Consider the following 25,354-nt stretch of genomic DNA (forward strand, 5'->3'; position numbering starts at 1 on the left):
CCTTCAATCATCTCTGCTGGATACTAGAATTAGTCTGATAAAAAGGACACACGGTGGCTGAAAACTGTACAATCTATTTCGAATACGCCTTACAAACACCTATCACGATAACAACAAGTAAAAAAAGTAAACAAAAAAGAGGGTGAAAAAGGTGGCTGCACGGAAACCCTAACCCTAACCCAGAAGTAAAAAGTAGAGAGAAAGATGCAAAAGGACGATCAGCCGTGTTAGTGTGACTGGATTGTGCCTTTCACCACAGTCCATACTTGCAGCCATATTAAATACATACACAAATGCAAGACACATACACATGAACATATATGTACACATATATTCATATAGCCCTTTGGTTATCAAATGCTGAAAATACTTAGAAATATAAAAATAACTCAGCCACGGGAAAAACACAGCCAATGTATAATCTTTCTCTTTATTAATTTAATACTTCTTCCCTCACACTTTGTGTGAAGCATCTATTTCAGCCATTCTATAATCTATCCTCAAAATTAAAAGCCCCAATAGGCCAAGAGAGCTGTAACCTTCTATTTGCGATCTCTTAAATTCTAAGAAGCTAAAGAGAAGCTTCAAAAAGAAAAGTGAAGGACGAGCAGCCAAAAATACAAAGTGCCCCCATTAAATGAAACCTCTAGCCATTCTTTAAATTAACATTTGGTATTCTAAAAGTAAAAAAATCCATGATTTAAACACTTCACTATCTTTCAGTTCAAGCATTATTACTCAAACAACTAAATCCTAAAATCCTACATCCTAAAAAGGATCTTATTCTGAGTACTACAAGGCACAGTGAATGGACAAAGAGTAGGGCCATAAAGAACCACTGACAACCCTTCCACATAATCGAGGTTTCAGAAACTCTAAAAGTTTATTTTTGCTTCATCTAATGATGATGTGAAATCAAATGTTTGCAAACAGGAAGTTTATTTCTTCCAATCCATAGCCTATAGTGCTTCTTAATTATTCCTCATAGCAACACTATAATCTAACACTTTCAGAAGGACTGTGATTTTTCTGACACAGATTTAGGTCCTCTAGTGAAGACAAGCTGTGAGAAATCGGGTAGGAGAAAAGGAGAAAGGTGCCGTTTACACATTTATCTGCTCGGCTCACACCTTGGGTGGAACATCACCAGCCAGTTAAACATTCCGTACTGCAATAATTTTGTCTCCATCCTTTTGACAATTTGCTTCACGCCTCATTTGCTATGAAGAGTTAAAACATTTTAGTCAACCTTGAGAAAGCAATTCGATTTTTTCCACAGCAGAATGCAAAACCTATTCCAACTACCAGGCCACTGGTTAAAGTTCAAACTGCCAGAAATCAAGTACTTTCCTTCCAACGGTGCCGAAGAAAGAACGAACACTAACCACTGGGCTTCTTTTACTTGCAGTGGCTATAAAACAAAAACCAAGTTAAAAAGCCTTCCACGTGCTCGGTGCCAAACAGCAGCAGCATCTCCTCTCCTATTAGAAAGCAGCGGATGACAAATCTGCCATCCCCGCTCCTATGATCCGCAGACAAGGCAGCAGAACCTCTGGGCAAAACCCTCCGAGAGAGAGAAAGAAATTCTCTCCTATGATATTGTTTCATTGGGTTTTTCATTATTTTTTAAATCTTAGATCATCACAATACATCTGTACTGTTGGTAACAAAGACAGCTTCAAAAATGGCTATTTCAAGATCCTTATCCTATTTATAGCCATCCAAAATTCAAGTAGCTCACGTTTTGCACTTACTAAGAGCAATGCACAGTTAACCACATGATTTAAAATTTTTACAAGATGCAACCCATCTCTAGAGCAGCACTGTCCTGTAAAATTTTCTGCAATGATGGGAACATTCTAGTCTGTGCTGTATTTGTGCTTTTAAGCACTTAAATTGTGACTTGAATTCATAATTGTATTTAATTTTAATTTAAATAGCCACATGTGGCTACTGGCTACCACACTGGCCAGAGCAGTTCTAGATGGTAATATATATATATATATATATATATTTTTTTTTTGGTCTTTTTGGGGCCGCACCTGCAGCATGTGGGAGCTCCCAGGATAGGGGTCAAATCAGAGCTACAGCTGCCAGCCTATGCCACAACCACAGCCACAGCCACATGGGATCCGAGCCACGTCTGCAACCTACACCACAGGTCACAGCAATGTTGGCTCCTTAACCCACCGATGGAGGCCAGGGAGAGAACCCGAGTCCTCATGGACACTAGTCGGGTTAGTTACCGCTGAGCCAAGATGGAAACTCCTAGAGGGTACTTTTAAATGCTAAAAAGACTGTCTGCTGGAAAAAAGATCCTTCAGTCAAGTTATATATCCTGACGCTGTTTTCTCTTCTGGAAGAAAATGGTAGTGGAAACTAACTAAACCAAGTATAAAGATGCCCTTCACAGTCTCATCAGAAAAGAGGGACACTTCAGTTCAAATCTGCTTCCTAGCTGGACGGACATGCAGAATAAAGAGGTCTGCCTCAGGGGACCGCTGGAGGGACAGGGGGACAAGCCCCAGTGGGCACCTGAGAACCATGTGTCCTAGGACACCAAGAAAAAGGATATGACTCCTCTAGTCTCACCCGCTGGCCGGCGGTCACGCCACCTACGGTGTGGCTTCCCAGAAGATTCTGTTTTCTGTATCCCTCTAACCCAGTGACATCAGATCTATGGAAAGGAGCTATCTTTCTTCATCAACTTTTCCAATATCCTCATAGAACATCGAATGATGTGAATGCAACAAGAAAAAAAATGCTACTATAATGACAGCTTCCACAACATAAATTCAAGCCACTCGCCTAAATCTACTCATGCTAGTAACTGCTGAGAGCGAACAGAGACAGCCGAGCATCTGAGAAGGCAATGGAGTTCCCGCTGTGCCTACGCCACTTTCTTAACATGTGCCTTAAGCGGGTCTAGACTGTGCCTTTGTCTACTCATTTTAAAATGGGTACAATAAGAGCACCTCATTCATAGGTGATGCATACATGGTGCTTAGCGCAGTGCTTGACACCTAACAACTATTCAACGAAGTACATTACAAATGATTCAATACTTAATATCTCAGTACAATGGAAAAGCTAATGAGGTTCCCTAGAGGTTTCAAGCACCAGAGGAAATCTGACCTGGAATCTTAAAACTCCCAAGGGGATGTGGATGCGAGCTGTAATTTAAAGAATGGCGTCACTATAAATAAGTAGTAGAAAACACACACCTGTCTCAGAGTAACAATTTTAACGTCAAAGTACAACTTTCAACATAGACCAAACCGTTTAAGAATATTTAGTGGCCAATCCTGACTGCCAGCTCTCAAATACAAGTTTTCAGAGGAGATAATGAGATAATGTTTAGCAACTTTTACTCCTACTGACCATCGCCTTAGCCCAAGATTATTGCCAAAACCAGAGCTAATTTCCCAAATACAATCACCTGTTTCTTTTGGGGGGAAGGGGCAATGGCTTAACCACACCTGCAGCATATGAAAGTTCCCAAGTCAGGAATCAAACCAGATCCTTAACCTGCTATGCCACCAGGGAACTCCTATTTTAAGGAGTCTCTCCAGACAGCAAAGATATTTCCATCAGACCAGCTGGCTCACTACTCCGAGGTCACAATCCAGCTTGCCAAAAGGTTATCAAGAGCACCCAACACACACTGTAGTTCAATATATTACAAAATTTATTTTCTGGAAATGTTTATAAATAATCTTTATAAAAATGTAGCTCCTTCCTCAGCCTACAAACCTAGTGAAACACCCTCCGCCTTTAATAAACGGTGAACCTGACTCAGACTTGACTCTTGGGGCCATCATTTCATGGCCTTGGTTGAAGTACATGTGCCCCTCTGATCCTACGTTTCCTTAGAATCTATAAAAGGAGGATGCAAGAGCCGTCACGAGGGAATGCTGCAAGGATTTAACAGGAGATGATCCAACGGGCACGGCCCTCCACAGGCACACAGCAAGTCCTGTCCGCGGGGGAGGCATCAGGCACTGGGGACACAAGGAAAAGAACAGTCCCTTCTATGCCCGCCAGAGCAGTGTCTGTCCACTGGGAGAGGAGAAAGGACAACTGACACTTAGGGGGCACCCGGCACAGTGCCTGACACAAGGAAGACAGCACAGCAAAGGCGAGTTCTCTACCCCTCTTCCAGGTCTTTTTTTTTTTTTTTAATTTTGAAACCAAGCCAATAACCCCACCCCTCTTTCAACCATCTCGAAGCCTCTTTCTCATTTCCTAGTCACTGCTGCTCCTACTGCTTGTCTCCTTCCCGACTGCTCTCCCAAAGGTCACCAATGACCAAACGACCCGGACATCGGCTCCCACTCTTACCTGACCACTCCTCGGCGCTTACCACAGCTATGCACACCTTTCTTCCAGAAACCTCTGCCCTCCATGGCTTCTGTGGAGCACGCCCTACATTCTCCATCTCCTTCTACAGCTCTCTGGCTGGCTCCTTTTTCACACTTTAAACGTCAGTGCTCCCTGAATTCCTCAGCACCCCTCTCTTCACACACATGGCAAGGGCAAGCTCATGGACCCACGCTCCACCAACACCCCCTGCTGAGCACCCACGTTTATATTCTGGGCCGAGATCTCCCTCCTCTACTCCAGATCCCTATTTTCTATCTGCCTACGAGCATCTCCATTTAGCTGTTTGGAACACATCTCAAACCCAACATGTCCAAAACCACAGCCTGCTACTAAATATACCGGATGATTCAAAAGCAACTGAACACCTTCAAAAGTTACGGTACCATGTGATGTCTCCCTGCGGAGTCCGAGCCAGAACTCTGGGTCTGCACCACCCCTTCTTCTCAGCGAGGAGGACATGCAGGCAGCATTGGGGCTGCCATGTGCCATTTCAACCAGTGACAGTGAAAATGTCACCATCCTGTGACACAAGAGGTGCATTTCTAAGAGACTACAGAAAGAACCGGTAGCTCCTTTACAAATTTTTAGTATATATAGTTTGTTGTTGTTGTTGTTGTTGTTGTTCTCATGACCACACCGCAGCATGTGAAAGTTCTGGGGCCGGGGGCTGAATCTGAGCCGCAGCTGCTGCAATGTCAGATCCTTTAACCCACTGGGCTGGGCCAGGGATCAAACCCATGCCTCCACAGCCACCCAAGTCACTTAAGTCAGATTCTTTTCTTTTTCTTTCCTTTTTTTTTTTTTTTGCTTTTTAGGGCCACACCCACGGCATATGGAAGTTCCCAGGCTAGGGGTCAAATCAGAGCTGCAGCTGCCAGCCTACACCACAGCCACAGCAATGCAGGATCTGAGCCGTGTCTGTGGCCTACACCACAGCTTACGGCAATGCTGGTTCCTTGACCCACTGAGCGAGGCCAAGGTTCCAACCAGAGTTTTCATGGACACTAGTCAGATTCACTACCTCGGAGCCATGACGGGAACTCCTGCAGTCAGAGCCTTAACCCACTGCACCACAGCATGAATTCCCGCAGTACATATTCTTATACGGCCTCATTATTATGAAATCTTCGATTCTTTCAAGTTCCCCCGTGCTGCTGTTCCTCCCTGGTAGATGCAGGGATCTGCCATCTCTGGGGACTCAGTTGTACTGGAAGATAAACCCAGAAGCAGGGTCTGGGTCTCATTCACTGCTGTAAGCCTAGTTCCAACACTCTGTCACACAACAGGTGCTAAACAGATATCAGTGTCTCGATAGGCATGGAGAGCTGTTTGTTGAATGAGTCAAGTACACATAAAGTGGTGCAGTAGCTGGCAATCAACTCAGGTCCAAGCCTGGCTCCCCACTCTTCCTCCGCAGGATCTCTTGGGGCGTGGAGGGTGTCCCCAGAGCTCTACAACCCTGTTTCTCCTACAGACGGGGCCCAAGGTGCTCCAAGACACCAAGGCATGTCCGCCTGGCCGGCTTCTCCCCGATGCCCTTAAAAGGTCACAAGGGACCAGCCAGTGCAGCCTGCCTCCTCCCTGAGGCCTGGCAGAACTTGCTGCATCTCACCTGCCTGCTTCTACAGGTGCCTCGCTTCTAACCTGCCGCCCACAGCTGCTCGACTAACCTCTCCACTCTGTACTCTTCATACGGCCAAGGGGAAGGTTACCACGGCGAACCAAATTACTATCACCTGTGCCTGGAAAAGGAGGCGATGGCTTTATTCTTCTTTGACAGAGTTAAGTTCATGAGCATTTTGACAGTGATTTTCTTAGGGCTTTCTCAGCTATTTCGGAATGTTAAGATTATACTGTCGAAAATCATAGCACTAGATGAATGATACATTCCTACAGAAATTCTCTGAAAGCACTGACACGGGTAGACAGCTGTTAGCTTTCCAGGCAAAAGATACCTCATATCACAACGAACAAGATTAACACGTGGCTGCAAAGACAATGAAGATGCCCAGCCCTTCAGAAGCCTGAAGGCCGAACAAAACCAAAGGTCCGATCTTAGAGAAAAGGATGTGCCTGTGACATTCAGCAACAAACCTAAAAACAGGTTTCCAGTTTTGTTCTGTTTTTTTCTCTCTGCGGTTCCTACAGGATGTTAATTCATTTGCTTGAGATGGGTTAGGTACAGTCAGCATTAACTACAAAAACTATAAACCCATGGGCACTCCAGTAGTGATACATTATTATAAATAAAACAAAATCAAAAGAGGAAACAGAGACAGGAAAGCCTTCATTTAATCCCAAGCTAAAAACAGCACTATAGCAATACCTCGTCTGGAAATTCTTGCAGCCTCAAATTTAGGAGCAAGCAGGAGGTGAGGGAAATGCAAGCGGAAAACCCAGGAAATAGACATGAACAGAGCCAGTGCTGCCATCCTGCCTACTGCTCAAAAACCTCTGCAGCAGTGGTTAAGTGGGATTTAACTTCACATCACTTGCTTCAAACAAGGTTATGAGCCAAATTGATTTTTTTTTTTCAAAGCTATGAGATTTGGTTTTATTTTAAAAGACAGAATCAGTTGGGGACGTAAAAGAGAAATTCCCCAGTACTGAATGGTAAGGATCATCAGACACAATGAGGAAGACAAGGACCAAGAGGGTCTCCGGACCCATCCAGCATCCTGTGGCCTGGCCAGCCTAGACGCTGTTCCTCGGCTAAGTAGGTACAAATCAAAATGAGATACACGCCTAGGTCTAGTGACGGGGTGCTTTTAACACCTTCCCAAACCACGGCCTCCAGAACAGCCATGAGGCAAGAGCAAAGGCAGACATAATCATGACTATGTGTCATGAAATGACCTCACCAAAGAGAGGATTTTTCTGCTTACATTTGTTCTTTTAGCTGTATTATTAACACCCTGATGGACTTAAGATATGCCAATTTGGGGGTTTGTCTTACAACTTTCACCACCATAGGAGTTCACTCTGGGCACATAACGACATTCGGTTCCATTTTATTGATTTTTCACTCTAAAATTTTCTCCTCCAGCTGCCTGTGTTCCCCCTACTCTCCAATCTTCTGCTCCCGGATGGTCACTTGTCCTCTTTCCTTCATTCTTAAACTTACCAATTTCTGGACCCCTAACACCAAGTGACCTGAGACGTAGGCCCGTCCATTCAACCCTTCTCTCGTCCAAAAATATTTATTAGGCATGTATTAGTAGACACTGTTCTCCATGCCGGTCCATCACCTGCCCATCCCAGAAACTTCGGTCACAGCCACGTACAAATAACTGCAGACGGAAGAGAAGCTGGGTTCCTCTGCAAACATCACAGCCTCCCTTGACAATGCAGCTTAAAGCAACGACCCAGACCATGGAGCAGAGCTTCCCTCGACGGCCAGACGTAGATTCATGTTCAGTGACACTATCAGAAAAACCCAAGAGCCACCTGCATGGGCTGGGAGCACATGCTCTCTCCCCTCCTCTGTCTGGTGTGACCAAGGGGCCAAAATACACTAAAAGCTCCTCAAGCGTAAGAATGTAATTCTGTACATCTTCGTGATGACAAAAGGTCTGTTTATCTAAACTTTACCTCTAGCTCATCAATGACCTCTGTAGGTGGCAGAGAGCTGGGTGTACAGGTCATTCCAGGTCCTGAGAGCACCTGAATCCTGGAGCAGGGTTTGGGGACCTTGTCTGGCCCCCTGGGTGAATCTGACAGGCAGCCAGATCTGGAAGCACTCCTTTAGTGGAGAGAACTGGGCTTTAGCATCAGGTAAACTGGGGGTTGAAAAGATTTCTTAATGCTCCCGGCTTACCCATCTAGGAAAGAGGGAGACTGCCTTGCAGGACTGTTGGGATGCTGCAGTGACTCCAGGCCACATGCCTGGCACACAGCGCAGGAGTTCAGAACAGGAGCTAGGATCGCTGGTACTGCCCTTACTAGATCACTATTATATAGGACTCTTCTAAAAATCTTTCTCTGAACTTACACTTCCTATGTGCGAGGCCAAAACCAGAAAGCAGTGTGTAAGCGTTTTGTCAATCGTGCCAGACTGGAACGAGACTGACTTCATGTGTCTCCACACGGCAGTCTTACACAGGCCGCCCTTTAAAACAAAAAGGGAAAACGCACTCGAGGTTTGGCTGCTGACTCACTACCACCTTGCCGCGCTTCCTGCCTCATCCGCACCCAGCTGGCCGCTCTTCCAGGAGGGCCACTCGCACTGGGCCGCTCTGCCCTTGATTACGTGGCCACCCAGCCCCTCCTCCAACAACAGGCTCACGACGCCACCGCCTCCGGTGCAGGCCACCCCTCCTCACTCCCACCTCGAGTTAATCTAATTCTGCGGGCACACCTGCTGCTCCATCCTCCCAGCAGCACACAGAGATGCTGCTCAGACATCCGTCCTGCCATCTATGGGCCACCACTCCTCAAAAGTCTGCCACGTTAACAGAAATCCACGCCAGGCCCCACGTTCTGCATGAGATGACCCAAAACTTTTCCCAATTTTTTGCTCGTCCTCATATGGAAAAGACACAAGCCTTTCTCAGGTCAGGGGATAATTTCCCTTCCCTCTTAGTCTACTGTATCCACTAAGCCTAGTCCCCACCCAGACATCCTCTTCTGCATCCCACAGAAAGAGCTGGGTACCAACAACGCCTCCCACGGAGCCCATAACGGATGCTCTGACCCATAATATTTCACAAGCCCTAACACACACAGGAAAGGCTGGGCTCTGCAAGCCACACAAAAGCGCTCATAAATTTCAGCCTGCTCTCATCATCCCCTCCGCCTCCTAAGGAACGAGGTAGAATACCACTTCAGACACAGGATTCTCATAAGAAACTTCCTTTTCAGTACTTTATCACAGCAACCTAATCAAGGGTCAAGACTATTATTCATGGTGAATTTTACTTTAGTTTCAAGCACATTTACTAACAGAGAGAAGGTAAACCTTCTTCAAATCTAGGAATGAAAATCCAAAAATTTGCTATTAATCATTACAAAACTGAGTCAGGGCTCTCACATGAGCAAAGCTAAGTCTACGAGCATCGATTCACTTCGCAATTCTGGGGTGCAGGAGTTCTCTCATGGCATGGCAGGTTAAGGATCCAGAGTTGTCACTGCAGCAGCCTGAGTCACTGCTATGGCCCGGGTTTGATCCCTGGTCCAGGAACTTTCACATGCCGCTGACGTGTTGAAAACAAAACAAAATTCTGTAGCACAAAGACAAAGAAACATGCTGACTCCTCCAGACACAGGCGATACATTCATCTCTCCGACTTACTGATGTCTTCTTTCGAAAGACTCATCTAAATTAAGTGTATTTAAGCCCATGCTTGCCCACAACATTAAAATTCTTTTAATTCTCAAGTAGTAGTAAGGAAGAAACAAAAATTCAAAGAAGATTTCAAAAATGTAGGTTAGAAGAGCGGAGTCCAAACTGATTAGACATGCCCGTAAGGACAATTTCCTTTCTCAGAAGGACACTGTTCCCAAACTCCTACACTTCTTTCTCTGTCCCTCTCTGTCCCTCTCTCTGTCCCTCTCTCTGTGTCCGTGTCGCTTCTCAGACCCGTACGTACCCTGCGCGTCATCCACACCACGGACAGTTTCCTCCTGGACCAGGAGGTGAGCCTGCCTGCCTCCCTGTGTTATCTGTCCACGTTCCACTTGAATCCAATTTCCTTGCATTACCTCTGCCCAGGTCAGGGATGAATGGCTGTCAAATTCCCAGAGGAATAAAAAGAAAAAACCCTTTCTTCCTGAGGCAGCAAGTTTCAATTCACAGAGCACATGGCTAATCTACATATGTGAAGGTCACGGCACTTCAGTCAAAGAGGTTAAGAATGGAGCGGCTCACGTAAGGGGTTGTCTTAAACATCTTGGCATGAGGCCCAACAAGTAAGATTGTTGAAAAGCAATAGATAGCTTCTGGCAGCAGCAAGGGGAAAAATATTTTGATCATGTGATGCCATACACACTATCTAGTTTATTTTGTGTGTGAAAGTTTGAGAGTCCCTAAAACATACCACAGATGCAAATCAAATCCAGATTTTAGCTTTACCAGTTTAGCCAGGCTAGCACACCTTCCTCTCCATAAAACGCATTTATATGAAATTTCTAGGTGCACTGAGAATTAAATTTCAACGTACTGATGACCAGTTGGCTGATTACAACTTTCTTTGCGTTAGTTTTTCAAAGAGCCTTGAAATACTGGGAAAAGGTTATTTACACTAAAAAAAAAAAAAAAAAAGCACATTTCCTTCAAGTTCTCAGAGTAAAACTGTCTTAAATAAAATTCATCTTCTCCCTCCATTCCTCTCTTTCTTCACTAACAATATAACAATATGGAAAATTACTGGAACTTAGTGCCCAGTAAAAGACAATCACAAAACTGCTTTTCACATGCTATTTTTACTAATGAATTGTTGACTAAAATAAAACACAACTGCTTTAAAGTGCTCCTACCTCTGACAAACATCTCAATAGAGGATAAAGGACAAAGTCGTGCCACACACAATGGATACCAGGTGAGGGACCAGGGGGAGAAACCAAGACATTCACAAAGCATGCCTCTGCCTGCTGGCAGCCTGGCACAGCCCGAGCTGACGCTCCCCAGACAGATGAAAGGAAAGGGAGCTGGCACCCAAAGTGGGGGGACGGGAAGGGCTTCAAACCCAGCAACATCATAACAAACGTTACTACAATTTTTAAAACTTTTCAACAGTTAACAATAATAAACTATTTGTTTAATATTATGGACAAAATTAATTAGAAGCAAAAGATCTATTTTACCAATCTGGAAATTGTCTGCCTACCACCAATTTCTTTCAATGCAAATTTAGATTGCTTATGAGGCCAGAGTTATTCTATCCATATTTTGAATTAAATGGAATGATAAGTAAAATAAAAATATCCCACAAACTATCTTTATTTTAATCGCCAATATTCACTTAGCAATCTAAGGATATTGATCTATGCTAAACAACGAAACCACCACACTGTTGAACAATTTTCCAGAGTTCCCTGGCGACCTACCGGTTAAGAATCTGGTGTTCACTGCTGTGGCATGGGTTCAGACCTTGGCCTGGGAACTTTCACATGCCCCAGCTGCAGCCAAAAAAAAAAAAAAAAAAAAAAAAAAGATTTCCGATTTTTCCGATATTCTCTGGATTACTTCTTATCTAGTACCTTGTCTCTACCCCCTACACCAAGGTCACTAAATGTTTGCTGATGATGGTGAATTTTTATGTTCTAATTATGAATTTTCCAAATTTATTTTTTCCTTGGTAGTAAAAAAAATTTGACTGTGAAAAAAAATTGAAAAACCACAGGAGACATTTTAGAAAGGTGATCAATTGCTCCATAAATACGCCTAAAGACTTGGCAAGGCAAGGACGTATCAGGCAACAGAAAACTGAAACTGTCTGGATTAGCTGCAGATATCAACCTACTTCTTCTGAGAGGAAAGTCTAACAGGTGAATTACGAGGTAAGGAGCAGAGAGTCACACCGAAGTCATCCGGCCCCTCATTCCCGTCCCCCTCTCAGGACAGTTGCGCCACTCAGCTGTGTCTTCGGGGCTCCCAGAGGCAGAGCCACTTGGCCAGGGCCGCAGAGGTAGGAAGCGTCGGGCCTTCCAGGTTCCGTAACCTGCACACCTCCGGCTCGGGCCCGCGCCCCTGTTTCACCCCCAGGCCTCTTCACTCCGACCGACCGTCCGACGGTCCGCCGCCGGGGCTTGGCTTACTGGCCCGACGTGCACAGAGCCTTCTACTCCTGCCCGGACCCAGGCCCGGCCTATCTGAGGCTCCCTCCTCCAGCCCGGACTGTTTACACTGCAGTGGGTGTCGGATCTATCCGCCCTTAGTCACCGCACCGGCAGGCAGTCAAGGGCCAAGGGCCCGGGATCCACCCGCCACCCAACACAGTGCCGGGCACCCAGCAGGCGCTCCACAAACACCGGCCTGTGGTTCCAGCTCTCGCTTCGCTGACACTGATCCAGAGGCCCAGGGCCCTGACACTGTTCACCACAGTGAAGGGAAAGGAACTGAATGTTAAATCGTTCATAGTAGTGATACTATACAGTCATTTCTTTAGCCAAAAAATCGCCATAGGATAACCCCAAATACAATCCAAATTAAGATCACTTTCTCATCAATGTCACAGCACCCAAGAACAACCTCCACATACAATGACCTTCCACTTGACATAGTGAAACATAGAGTGACACCCATCAGGAAATCTGGGGTCTGGATACATTATCGTCTAAATACTTAGATGATGCACTTTGACGGATCTAGTCTTTCTGCAGAGAACTGCAGAAGAATAATGCAGCCATTTATTTTAATTTCCACTTTGTAAAACACCAGGAGTCTATGATAATTCACCAGGGGAAATTATGGATCATATGTTGTATTTACTCTTTGTATCTTAAGCACCAAGTGGTGCTCAGTAAGTATTTGTTCATAATAGAATTAAATTTTGTCCCTGATACTTTAAAAAATGTCACCATAAAAAAGAAAAACCATTCTTCTCTACTCACATGAGGCAGGCAGGCCCTTGGCATTCCCTGTTTTGACTGTCTGAAAGCAGCCTTCAACTTCCACGATATGTAAATTATAATCCTGCGAAGGACCAAATCTGAACCATATATTCAGTGAAGTTGAAGCAGATACAGAAGCAAGTTACTGAAGTAACGAGAGACCAAAGTCCATCACCCAGAATCTCAAAGACGCCTAGTTTTATATTTTTGAAACTTGGTTCCTTTGCAAAAAGTACTTCTCCTAAAAAGCCAGTCATTTTTGCAGATCGTGACAGTGGGAAAGGTCTAAGAGGCAGAAGAAAGGAATGACTCTTGGCCAGAGAAGAGATCTTAATAATATACAGGATGGAACACTGAATGGGGAAGTGGCTTGGATCCAATGGCATCAGTCCACCGTAGGCAATCTTGGTAAACCAAAACCAATTCATGTAGCTGTTTACAAAACTCCCAATCAGTACAGAGCTACATTTTGTGAGGGAAATTACACTGGAATTCACAAGCTCTGTATATTTGCACAGGTCTCAGTTGATATTCTCTGAACAAGTCTCGGATCTAGTGTAGTTTAATAAGATATCCAGTGGTGCATAGCTGATTAGTCAGTATTTTTTTTTTTTTAATTCAAAGCAGCACATAATTTGGTAGCTGGGAGGGACCAGGGGTCACTAACTGATGGAGGCAGGGGCTTCTCCTCAACTACATCCTGAGTGGGCAAGACAGGCAGAGAACAAGAACCCAGGCCCCCTTCATTACACCAGTGGGCAGACAGGTGCCACGTCAGGATGCCACAGGACCTGCCACACCAGCCCCAGTGATAATCCGGCCCAGCAGGCAACAGAACAGATAAGGAGACTGAGCCCGTCGATGTCAGAGAAAACAGGCACTGAAGCCTATAAATGAATCAAGGTCTGACCATCTCCAAGCCCACAATCTTTCCATTACATCAGGGTGTCTTGCAATGTATTCTTATTCTCTCATAAATCCTCATAATCACAGAAATTAATATACAACAAATATACCAGTTCCCTGAGAAATATGTCTGCTTCTTCAGAAAGATACTTGCTCAGCAGTAGCAATGTTTTACATTTCTAATTCCAAGGTCATTTATAATTCATTGGATAAAGTGAATTTATTATAAAAAACATGAACAGGAAGCAGGTAAGTTAAAGGATAGTAAAAATGGGTTTACCGCTTGATATATATAAATATATGGTCACTAAATCTTAAAATGTGCTTCTTAAAATTTCAGAAATTATATGCCAAATTCTAGACAAATTTTAGAACTATCAACTACTTCAAAATAAGACTGAAGTATGGTGAGTGGTTTCACTTCTCAGATGCTCATCACAAAAAGAAACAGGAGATACTAAGAATTCTGGAACAGCCTCCACTAATCATCAATGCCTTGCTTTCTGAAAGGTTTATTTCAGGACCCAGAAGCAGTAGCTGAATTTACTCCTCAGCCAGCATACATTATCTAAACAGTTACCAAAAATACTCTAGCAATCTAAGTATCTTCCTAAATCTGAGCAGACTGTTTTAACTTTTTTCCCGGGAGCCTATATAATGTAGAAAACTGAGAAAAAGAAAAGGAACCATTCTATATATTTCAAAATGATCATATTTTCCTGCGTTAGTTATTATTCTCCGTAATGGATCTGTATTTTGCTCTGGCACCAGGCCAGGAATTGACTGATAGAAATGGTGGAGTCACTAGCTCACATCAACCACTCACAACAATCCACAATGATCTGTTTCACTAAAATCCACTCCCCCACCCAAAAAAAAAAAAACAAAAAAAAAAGGGACAACAGACTGCCGACCCACGTGGCTGCTATTTGCACTTTGTTAAAATGAGCCAGTCAACGATGCCAAAAATGCCAAGGCAGGTACAGTGGAGCAGGCTTCGGCGAGATGTCTCTGGCCTGAACTGCACACAGGAGCAGCAGCGATCTCCGTCTCCAGCCCCAGCTGCCGTCTGGGTCTGGCACATGGCTGATTAAAAACATGGGTGCTCAATAAATATTTGCCAACTGATAGTCTGGAGTAGACATTTACCTGACATACACCTCATGGCATACACAAATGCTAAATGTTTACACCTTAAGAAGTAATTGTTGCTTCCCAGCACAAGCTCTTAAATCACAGTTCATTTTCTCGGTGCCCTCTGTGGAATCTGGTGTTGAAGCACGTAACTGATCGTATGAAGATGTGACTACATATCACCATCACTAGCACTAAAATACAATCCCGCTATTTTACACACAAAAAGCCCGTTCATGAGAAAGCTAACCAGGACACAAGCTGCCTCTAAAATTTAATTAAGAGGCCAATCATCTTAATTTAGGAATTTTTTCCACCTACAAAGAATTTCTGCAGTTCTGCAGAAGATGACATATTAAAAATGTGAAGGGGGGAAGCACAAGTTTGGAGCACAGAACGCCACGAAAAAGGACAGTTCACGTGGTGGGTTGTTTGCTCTGGGTTAGGCGGGTTAGATGCCCCCAAACTTTAAACACACTGTTTGTTTTTTGTTTTTTTAATTACCATTATAAATGATTCCCACTAATAGGAGAAAGATAAAACCAAAAATTTTTAAAAAGAGGCTAAAGATGCAAAAGATGAGAGAAACAGGGACAAAAGATCAGGCTAATAGTTCATTTCCATATCCTATTACCTAACAAAGTCCCAGATTTCTCTCAACAAACTAACTTAAATCTTTAAACAGAGAGGCTTCAAAAAGCTGCTTTTAAGCTTTTAATGACACAACTGACAAGGCAGCAACTAACCTACACAATGCGCATTTCCAATTTGACAAATCCTGGGAAGATTACCCTAAAGTGAGAATCGGAAGTAATGGACTGAAAACGAACAAAATATACCGTTAGTGTTCCTATGGAACATGGGAGGACACATTTTACTAATTTTACATTTTACTGTGAAGTGGCAAAAGCAATAGTTATAAAAATAAGCTTATTTCACTTATAATACATGTTAATATCCAAAAATTTTAAACTTTCACATGAAAGGGATGAAGAATATGTATTTTTTAATTTCAATTTGGAAGAATGAAAAGGTTCTGGAAATGGACGGAGTGATGGTTGTGCAACGGTGCGAATGTACTTAATACCACTGACTGTACACCTAAAAATGGTGAAAATGGTAAATTTTGTTAGGTATATTTTACCACAATCAAAACAATACACATATATGTACAATTGTTTAGCATCTCATGTAGAAAAAAAAATGTGGTCTAGAATTTTCTCATGTATTTAATCAAATATGGTTTCCCTTCCAGAGTCACCTGATAAAGAATGACTTCTCATCAGATTCTCAAGTTTCACCTTTGATCAAGGCCCAAGTTGATACTGAGAAGTGCGTCCTACAGAATATAGTTTACAGAAGCCAAATCTAGTTCAGTTCAAAAGGACTGTCTTGCTATGACAGATCCATTCCAGATTCTGCTGCCATCTACCAAAAATAGAATCTATGAGTAAATGAGATATACTTAAGATTTTAGGGCTTTAGTCTCTTTCCTAGCAATAAATATCATTCAAGAAACAAATTAATTTCATCAACAGTTCACCTGTCAAATTCAGTAGCTTTCTTTTTGTGCTGTTGTTTTTTTGGTTTTGTTTTTGTTTTTGTTTTTTTTTTGTCTTTTTTTTAGGGCCACACCCTCGGCATATGGAGGTTCCCAGGCTAGGGGTCCAATCAGAGCTACAGCTGCCAGCCTACACCCCTGCCACAGCAATGGAGGATCCAAGCCACATCTGCAACCTACACCACAGCTCGTGGCAACGCCGGATCCTTAACCCACTGAGCAAGGCCAGGGATTGAACCCGCAACCTCATGGTTCCTAGTCGGATTCATTTCCGCTGCACCAGGACGGGAACTCCAAATTCAGTAGCTTTCTAATATCCTTAGCATTAATCCATTCAGAAGTGAGTAGGAAAACCGGCTACTGGATCCCATTTGATTAAGCAAATCTACAGAATAGTTTTCTTAGAATTACTCCACGAAAGTTCACGACTTTGAAAATAGAACATATTTGTTGAAATCTTACTGTGGAAACACACATTTTACTTTGATAAATTCAGTCACTCAATTACCATGAAGTGTTACAACTAAAGTACACATATATCAACAATTCACCATTCCAATGGCATAAGGCAAAATAAGTGGACACTCAGTGATAACCAGGTAATTATACCTGCGTCATTTTCTTTTCATCACTTTTCTAAGAGAAAAAGTCACCAATATGTACCAAGATTTTAGATCAAAATTAACGCAATCACTCAGTTAAACCAAAAAGGGCCAACCGAGTCACATAAACAGCCTCTTAACTGCAAACAGCAATGTTGTGTGACAGTTCTACGTCTATATACACGTATCTTTGGTGGGTGAGCAGTTCTGCCTGGGAGTTCTGCCCCACACAACAGGGAAGGAGGATTGAGATTCCTCAGCGTCAAGCATGCACACCCAGCAGGTGTGCAGCTCTAGTCTCTCACAGAGAATCGGACCAGAATCCTGATAAAGAAAAGGTACCTTTGAAAAGCATGTGATCAAAAACTGCCCAATTCCAAAAAAGACCTGAGATATGGATGTGGCCCCTTAAAAACAAAGAGGACTGTAACATGTCATAAATTTTTGTAATATTCATTTTGAAAAATCTAAGTATTGCCAAAAAATGGAATCTGAATTGTATTAATACTCATTTTGAGCCTCCATAAATCTGTTGTGTTTAGTAACACATAACAGTTCCTTCAAACACAAATATAAATCTCAAATTTATACAACTCCACACAGCCCAAAATGAAGGTGGCTCAAGTGAATTATTAGTTCCTTTTCCTCAAATCTGGATCAAAGCCCAAAGATCCACTAACTGAGCAGTGTCAGTCTTGTGTAGAGCAGGACACCGGACCAAAAAACTAATGCAGTTTCCTAAGCCGTTACATCCAAAATTTACATCTCCAAGTCAGCCTTCAAAATAAGCAGAAAAATTTCGCAGAATGCCCCCTTCAAAATTTTAAATGAAACCACTCTTTCTAGGAGAGGAAGGGGTTAAATAAATGAAATGATTATCTTTTTTGGTTTGCCTGTCATACTGGTATTTATTCTAGGGAAATAAGTAAGTTCCTATTACTTCAGGAGTCATTTTTTAGATACACCCTGCTCCAAATTATAAAGTAATAAAGTCCAATAACAAGAAATAGAACTAAAACTCAACCTCTGTTCTGTTACACCTGTTTTCTTTCAAATATGTCCATGTCTAATAAAACTACCAAATGAGTTTTATATTAAGAGACTTCCTCTACAATGTCTTTCATTTTTAAAAATCGGTTCTCAAACCAGAATCAATACTATTTTTATCCCAGAGTGAAGATGTTATTCTCTCAATTTTAATGACAGAACATGATATTTAGAGAGTAGGTTCATTTGTACAAGTGTCTAAGTGTGATCTGGAATATTTCCCCATCCACAACACAATTCTGCTACTTCTGATACAACACAACATGGGAAAAATGGAACGAGTAGAAAAAGCTTTGCCAAAAATTCATTTCTAAATATAGGGGAAAAAAACAAAAAAAACAAAAAAAACAAAAAAAAAAAAAAACAAAGAAGAACCCAGGGATTAGTGTTTCTCATTACAGACTCAAGGTAAGGATAGGTTGTTCCCTGGATATACTTGTTGATTTCGTGTTACTATAAACCTAAATTTAACTGATAGCTGTCTTACAGAGCAGTTGCCATTTAAAAAATAAAAATTGTCGGAAGTACACAGAAATCAGGACCCTCAATGAAAACAATTTTAAGCCATGCATAATTTCATTCCAGATAACCTAGGAAAACATCAGAGTGCAGACATCTTTGCTATTTTGTCTTTCTTGTTTAAATGATAAACCTTTCTTATGAACCACAGTTGCCAATTCTACCTCTTCTGACGACAGGGCAGCTAGCCAGCCATACCTCCCTCAGCAAATACGTCAATTTAGGCCACAAAAAATTCTTTACAAGATTTAACATATCAGAAAGGGTAAGACTGCCCTGAGAGGGAAAGTGGGGAGAACTATTATGCTATAATGTATCTTATACAAATTTTAAGGTAATCAGGAACCAGCCTGTAACTTCCTGCTTTGTAAGACAGCTAATCACTTTTCTTTTAATGGTAAATAAGGCTCCTTATTTTTATTACATTGTATTATATTCTAGAAAACTAAAGTTAAAATAGCATTAATAGAATTCAGCACAAATGAAAACATCATAAAATCTTAGTTATGTGAGCAGACCTCAGTATTCCTTTTGAGATTGCTTTATCTGAATACTTTATCTCACAAAAACCCACTAACAAACTGCATCGTAAAATGGCTTATTTCACTTACTAAAAAGACCCTCCCGCTACAGTACAGGGATATGTTTTGTTCCCAATTATAAAAAATATTTGCCACCCAATATAAACCATTCCTAAAATCAAAAATGAAACTAAATGTGTTAAAAGCCACAAGAAAATGTCCTCTTTTGACAACGTGACTTAACAGCATTTCATGACCTATGGTTATGTAGTAATTTAACATTTTGGACGATTGATTGCTTCCTGGTATAATTACCATAACAAATACTAAATAATACCAGCCTTCCAAAAAGAAAAAATATAAAAAAGGGACACACTCCACATGTGAGACGGTAAGGTACCTAAGAGAAATCTGTGACTCTAGGTCATATGCCCGTCGTTTTTCTTCCCTCTCAAAATAAAAACGCTATTCCCAAGGGGTCATCCTGAGGACATAATGGACTCACTCTCATTCCAAGAAAGCAAATACTTAAAATGATTGGTACCACTACAAAAAAAATACCCTAAAGTAGCAGCGACCTACATCTGCCTCTATCACCCTGGTTTCTAGTTTAGTTTACAAAGATGTGAATGTTTCCCTTTAAAAGGAAGTTGACAAAGCACATCTTTTTAAAATGATTTACATGGATTTATTTACACAAGATTTTTCTATTTTTTTACTTGTATTCATCAAAAGTAAACACAGAAATCCCAAGTTTTCTATGAAGAATAGGAAAATATATTATTCTTAAAAGTAAAACTCCCCTAACTAAAGATTAGAAGGGAGTAGACACCAACATCCTTAGCCTGGGATTCACATGATTATATGTTACATGCATTACTGCATTCACTCTTGACAAGTCTCTCCTTTAAGAAACGATTATTAAAATACACCTTCCTAAAATAAATGAGCTGAGTAAAATATATATTATAACCACTGTGAACCCTAACAGATTTGAATGTTATGAAAGTTAAAAAAAAAAAATCTAATGGCTATGAAAGAAAAATTATTTGGAAGAAACATACCCGGCAAACTTGTATGTAATGTACTTTCCCTAAAACATTGTGTAAGAAGTTCAAATGAGACTCACATTACCTAATCTAACAAAATACTCAACAGAAGGAAAAAAAAGAAAAAAAAGACTTCTGGGACACTTTTGTATTCTCCAAATTAGAAACAAATATAAAACGATTTTTAAAATTTCACAAGAACACCCATTTCCTTCCCTTTTAACTAATTGTTGTCTGCAAAAATTATTATTTTCATTGCTTCATGTTTCCTTTAATATAATGTCAACCCTAACTAAAACTCCTCAGCCACAATCATCTTAAAAACATCAGAACTGTTAAAACACAGACATATACTAGAAATACACCTTTAATCTTGTTACCAAGCTGATTAATAGTAAAAGATACTGTTGGATATCCGAATTTTGAAAACTATAATGTTATAAGTTTTAATTTTACACTAAACTACATATGACATAATTCAAAATGTTTTCATGGTTTAATCCATAAAGGGTACTTCTACAAAAGCCTTGCAAATCCAAAAACTGGTAAAATTCTTGGTTTAATTATTTTTCAATTGCCCTATTCTCCCCCCCACAATTAAAGTGCATGACATATGTAATGTCTAGGCTAAGATGGTCAAAGAGCTGAATTTTGGAACTGCCCAGGACTGGACACCAGCATAATGTTGTTATGTATTTAATCCTCTTATTAATAACTACGATTCATAATAATTTAAGCTTTAAATAATATTCAACCTTACATCTGCTTGTAATAGAGCTCAGTTATTATTTGTGGCAAGAATTTTTGTGACTGTACTGCTCAGCACTTCTATTTACATCAGCAGTGCTAAATGCCCAATGGTGAGAGGGGAGCCAATCAGATGGCAGATTAGATGTCAACTCAGAGGCAGCTGTCTGGAGACTATTACAGCCAGTTTACCTCCACAATTCAAATTCCAAACCTTGCAAAGGAGATCAAGTCAGTCTTCAGGCTCAGCCTACGAGCAAGAAACAGCAAGAGTGCAGGACACCTCCTAACAACGCTGCAGCTCTTGGGTGTCAGGAAATTTAAAATCCAAATAAATCCTATCCAAAAAGATCAATTTTCACTGGTCCGCTATTTCCCTGGATTCGCTGGATAAAATGTATGCCGAATCCACGATCAAAATAAGTTCAATCTAGCCGGAATGTGTTCCTTCAACACAGTCTATCTGTTGAAGGTGACTCCTTTCGAGCAGCCTGCAAGCCAAAAAATGGACTTCCCGGCTATTCTTAGGAATGAATCGATTTATTTTAGGATATTTTACCTCCACATCGCTGTAAACGTGGGTATTATTTTTGCTACTACACAAACTCAAAGCCCGCATCCGATATCTCCGAATGGCTGGGCACAACTACGAAACACACTCGGCTGCCACAAAGCTAACCTATTTTTCCTGCCTTCACCTAATAAGCTAAGAGGGAACGTAGTGTGGCCGGAGGTAGGACAAAGTTCCTCATTCTTTTCCCAGTTCTAGCTCATTGTTGGCGCTAACCGAGAAGAGGGGGTCAATCTTCCTTCCCCGACCGTACCGGCCGGGAGCGCCTATTTTGTTGAAAAAGCTGCCCGAACGGTCCCCGGCGCCCACACGGCTTCCCGGCGGCGCGGTCCCCGACTCCCGCACGCGCGGCTCGGCGCCTGGGGTGGGGTGGCCGGGCGGGTGCTGCGCGACCGGCAACCGCGGCGCCCGTCCCGGGCCTCGGCCAGACCCCCTCCCCAGGCCCCGGGCCCCGCGCCGCGCAGTCGGACCCCGCGCGCTGCCCGGCCTCGGAAGGAGGCAGCCGCGAGTTAAAATGGCTTTGGGCGTCTCGCCCCCGCCTCCCCCGACAGAAGACGCAGAAAAAGTACGCGGAAAGAAAGAAACTAGGGCTCGCGGCGCGCCGCGAGGCCGCCGCGGCGGAAGCAGGCCCGACCGGCGCGGGGGTTACCTGGGATCTGCCCATGGTCGGGCCGGGGGTGCCGGGGCTCATCGCCGGGTGGCTCCTTTGTTGCGCGGCCGCCCAGGCCGGGCTGGCAGCGGCGTACTGGGCGCCCATGTCCTTGCCCAAGCCCATGCCCGCGGCCGCCTGCTGGCCGCCCGCCGCCGCCCCCGCCGCCGCCGCCTGGGACTGGGGCTGCGACGGCGGCGGCGGCGGCGGCGGCGCGCTGGGGCTGCTGTAGTCGGGGTAGCTGCCGCCGTAGCTCCTCATCATGGGGCTGGGCGAGGTGAGCAGCTGGTTGAGGGTCGGGGTGGCCCCCGACGGGTGCTGGTTCTGCCCGGCGAAGCGCTGGAAGCCCCCCGCCGCCGCGCCGGCGGCCGCCTTGCTGAGGCTCGCGGCCCCGCCGCCCCCGGGGCCCATCATCATGCCGCCGCCCTGCTGCCGGGGGGAGCTCAGCACCCCGTACCCCGAGGACGAGCCCCCATAGCCGCCGCCGCCGCCTCCTGCTGCTGCTGCCGCCGCCGCGGCCGCCGCCGCCACAGCTCCCGCTCCTGCTCCTCCTCCTCCTCCTCCTCCTCCGCTGCCTCCTCCTCCTCCTCCTCCTCCTCCTCCTCCTCCGCCACCGCCGCCGCCGCCCGCGCTGGGCCGGCTGTAGCCCGGATAATGGTTGTACTGGCTGTTGGGGTACCCTTCGTGGGAGTTCTGCAGGGGGTCCATGCTGTTGGGGGCTCCGGCGGTGGCTGAGGCGGAGTGCATCATCCCCATCCCGGGGCTTTGTTGTCCGCCATGTTGATCAAAGCAAGGCCCAGCGCGGCCGCCGGGGCCGCCGCTAGCAGGGGCAGCGCTGCCATAGTAATTATTAAACTCCGAGACGGCCGCCGGGCCGCCGCCACTGCTGCCGCCCCCGGGCACAGCGACCGGCGGCGGCTGCGCGCCCAGGGCGCCCAGGCCCGGCTGCTCGTAGCGGCCGCCTGCCGGCTCCCCCATCTTGGGCGGCGCGTCGTCCTCGTCGCCCGGCTTGCTCAGCAGAGGCTGGCCCGGGGGGTCGGCCTGGCTGCCCGCGGCACTGTCCTTGGCGCCTCCATGTTGCGGCTGCTCCATGTCGGGACCGGGCTGAGCCGTGCCGCCGCCCGCGCCGCTGAGGCTGTTGTTGTTGGAAATGGGATGTTGCTGCTGCTGCTGCTGTTGCTGCTGCTGCTGCTGGAACTGGTTTAGCTGCTGCTGTAGTGCGTGGTGGTGGTGGTGGAGGTGGTGGGCATGGTGGTGGTGGTGGTGGGCATGGTGGTGGTGGTGGTGCTGCTGGTGGGGCGGTGCGGCGGGGGCTTCGCCAACGGTTTTCAGTTTGTGGTTGGGGAGCAGCCCCGTCTCCATGGCCGAGCCCGGGCCCAACGAGGAGGAAGAGGAGGACGCCGCCGCGGAGGAGGAGGAGGACAGCGCGGCGGCGCTTCCACCCTCCTTCAGAGCCGCCTCGGAGCCGCCGCTCTTGGCGCTGTTAGTGCTGGCGGCGGCGGCCGCCGCGCTCGCGTTATGGGCCATGTTCAGTTCGTGACGGGGGTGCAGGGGGTGGTGGTGCACATTATTCAGGCCGCCGCCGTCGCCGCCGCCCCCCAGCATGGGTCCCGGTGCCGCCGCCGCCGCCGCCGCGCCGCGCGCCCCCGCCTCCAGGTCCCGGGCCCCGAGCGCCGGCCGCGGCCCGGGGGGCGCCCGCCGCTCGCCGCTGCCCGCCCGCGCCCGCGCCGCCGCTGCTGCCCGCGCGGCCATGATCGCCGCGGCGTGGCGAGGCCGGGCGGGGGGCGGGGGGAGACAATAAAACCCACTTTTTAGTCTGCGGCCCCTCCTGTGCGCATCCACACGCCCCGACGGGAATCGAGCGAGCCCCCTCCCCCTCCACAGGCCCCGCCGGAGCCGAACCGGGAGTCACGCCTTACGGTCTGGGCCTGTTCCCGCTGTGTGATTTCATGGTGAAAGTTTTTAGTTCAGGTTTAAATGAAACTTTTCTCTTTTCCTCTCTAACCCGGATATGGGTAAATACACGACTCACTGAGCCTATCGGGCCCAGCATGGCATGAGAGGGAGCCGAGCGAGCCCGAGCAACTATTATCCACTTCTCTCTGATTACTCGTGCGCACTCGCAAAACGCGGACTGGACTCGGCCCGGGCCGCCGCCGCCCGCGGCGCCCTCCGCCCGCCTGCCCGCCCGGGCGCAGCCTCGCGGGCACCGGCGGCCCCGGGCCGGGGGCTCGGGCCGCTCGGCCGGCGCCGGGCGCGCGGCGGCGTGGGGCGACGGGAGGCTGCACTTTCCCCTCGTGCCTCCGTCTCCTTGCCAACCGGGCGTTCGCGTGTTTGTTTTCACGTCTAAAAGGAACGATTCAAAGGTGGAAAACGAGTCTGACGAGCAGACAAAAGAGGGAGAAGGGCTGGGGAACAAAGTTGTCTGTTGGCCTCAAAGGTTACGAGGAGCCGACGGAGAAAGAAGATATTTGGGCAATCTGTGCAAAAGCACTGCCTCTCCCAAGAGTTATGTAATTTTTCAGCATGTTAGCCTCTCTGCCTTGATTTCGGGCCGTCAGTGTAATTCCCACAACTTTAAACTGCATAATTAGGAAAGAGTTTAAGTGAAGGTTAGCCGCATTCCAGAAGCGCTGTGCCCTGTACACAGCAGGTACTCAATAAATGCTTAGGTTGATTGCACCTGCCCCAAAAATAACGTTGATATAACTTTTTTTAAGGCATCTTATATGTGTACGTAGGCTTATCAATGAAAACATAAAGTAATCCCAAAGGAGCATTTTTCCTTCCCATGCACTTGTCTGTCCTCGCTCTGAAGAGAAAGTCTTCAAATACGTAGCGTGGTGCGTTATGCTCCCAGCAACTTGCACGTGGAAATTTAACTCCTGGTGCCATAATAGCGACTGCAAAGGTTTATCTCATGTCTTCATAAATCTGTATGACATCATACCTGCATCGTATTTCAGAGGTTATGTGCACAATTAACCCTCTTGATATGAGTTCATTTCTAAGCAATGTGAGACAAAACTAAAAAAAAGTAACATGTTATTTAATAAACATAAAATCAATGATGATATAAATCCATCAAATCTAATCCTAGAGCTAAAAGGGTTCA

General features: G+C 45.1%; 1 protein-coding gene across 29 annotated transcripts in view; it reads right to left on the bottom strand.

The window, feature by feature from the left end:
* ARID1B (AT-rich interaction domain 1B) overlaps window positions 1–24,347 on the bottom strand; it is a 434,918-nt gene extending 410,571 nt beyond the window's left edge. For 21 of the 29 annotated variants that reach the window (XR_014844179.1, XM_085022895.1, XM_085022839.1 and 18 more), the window contains exon 1: window positions 22,240–24,116. Coding sequence is in view for 21 of the 29 variants with exons in the window: in XM_085022895.1 (XP_084879021.1) it covers window positions 22,240–23,991 (1,752 nt within the window). In the remaining 8 variants the exon portion in view is untranslated. Of the gene's footprint in view, window positions 1–22,239; window positions 24,117–24,158 lie in introns of those variants that run through there. The other 8 variants (XM_085022933.1, XM_085022923.1, XM_085022940.1 and 5 more) reach the window with 2 other exon arrangements.
* Between the last annotated feature and the right edge of the window lie 1,007 nt (window positions 24,348–25,354).

The sequence above is a fragment of the Sus scrofa genome, chromosome 1 (assembly GCF_054392235.1).
Source record: "Sus scrofa isolate SSC_HxYL_T2T_F1_AM1 chromosome 1, Sscrofa_HxYL_maternal_Yorkshire_Landrace_v2.0, whole genome shotgun sequence".
Taxonomy (NCBI): Eukaryota; Metazoa; Chordata; class Mammalia; order Artiodactyla; family Suidae; genus Sus; species Sus scrofa.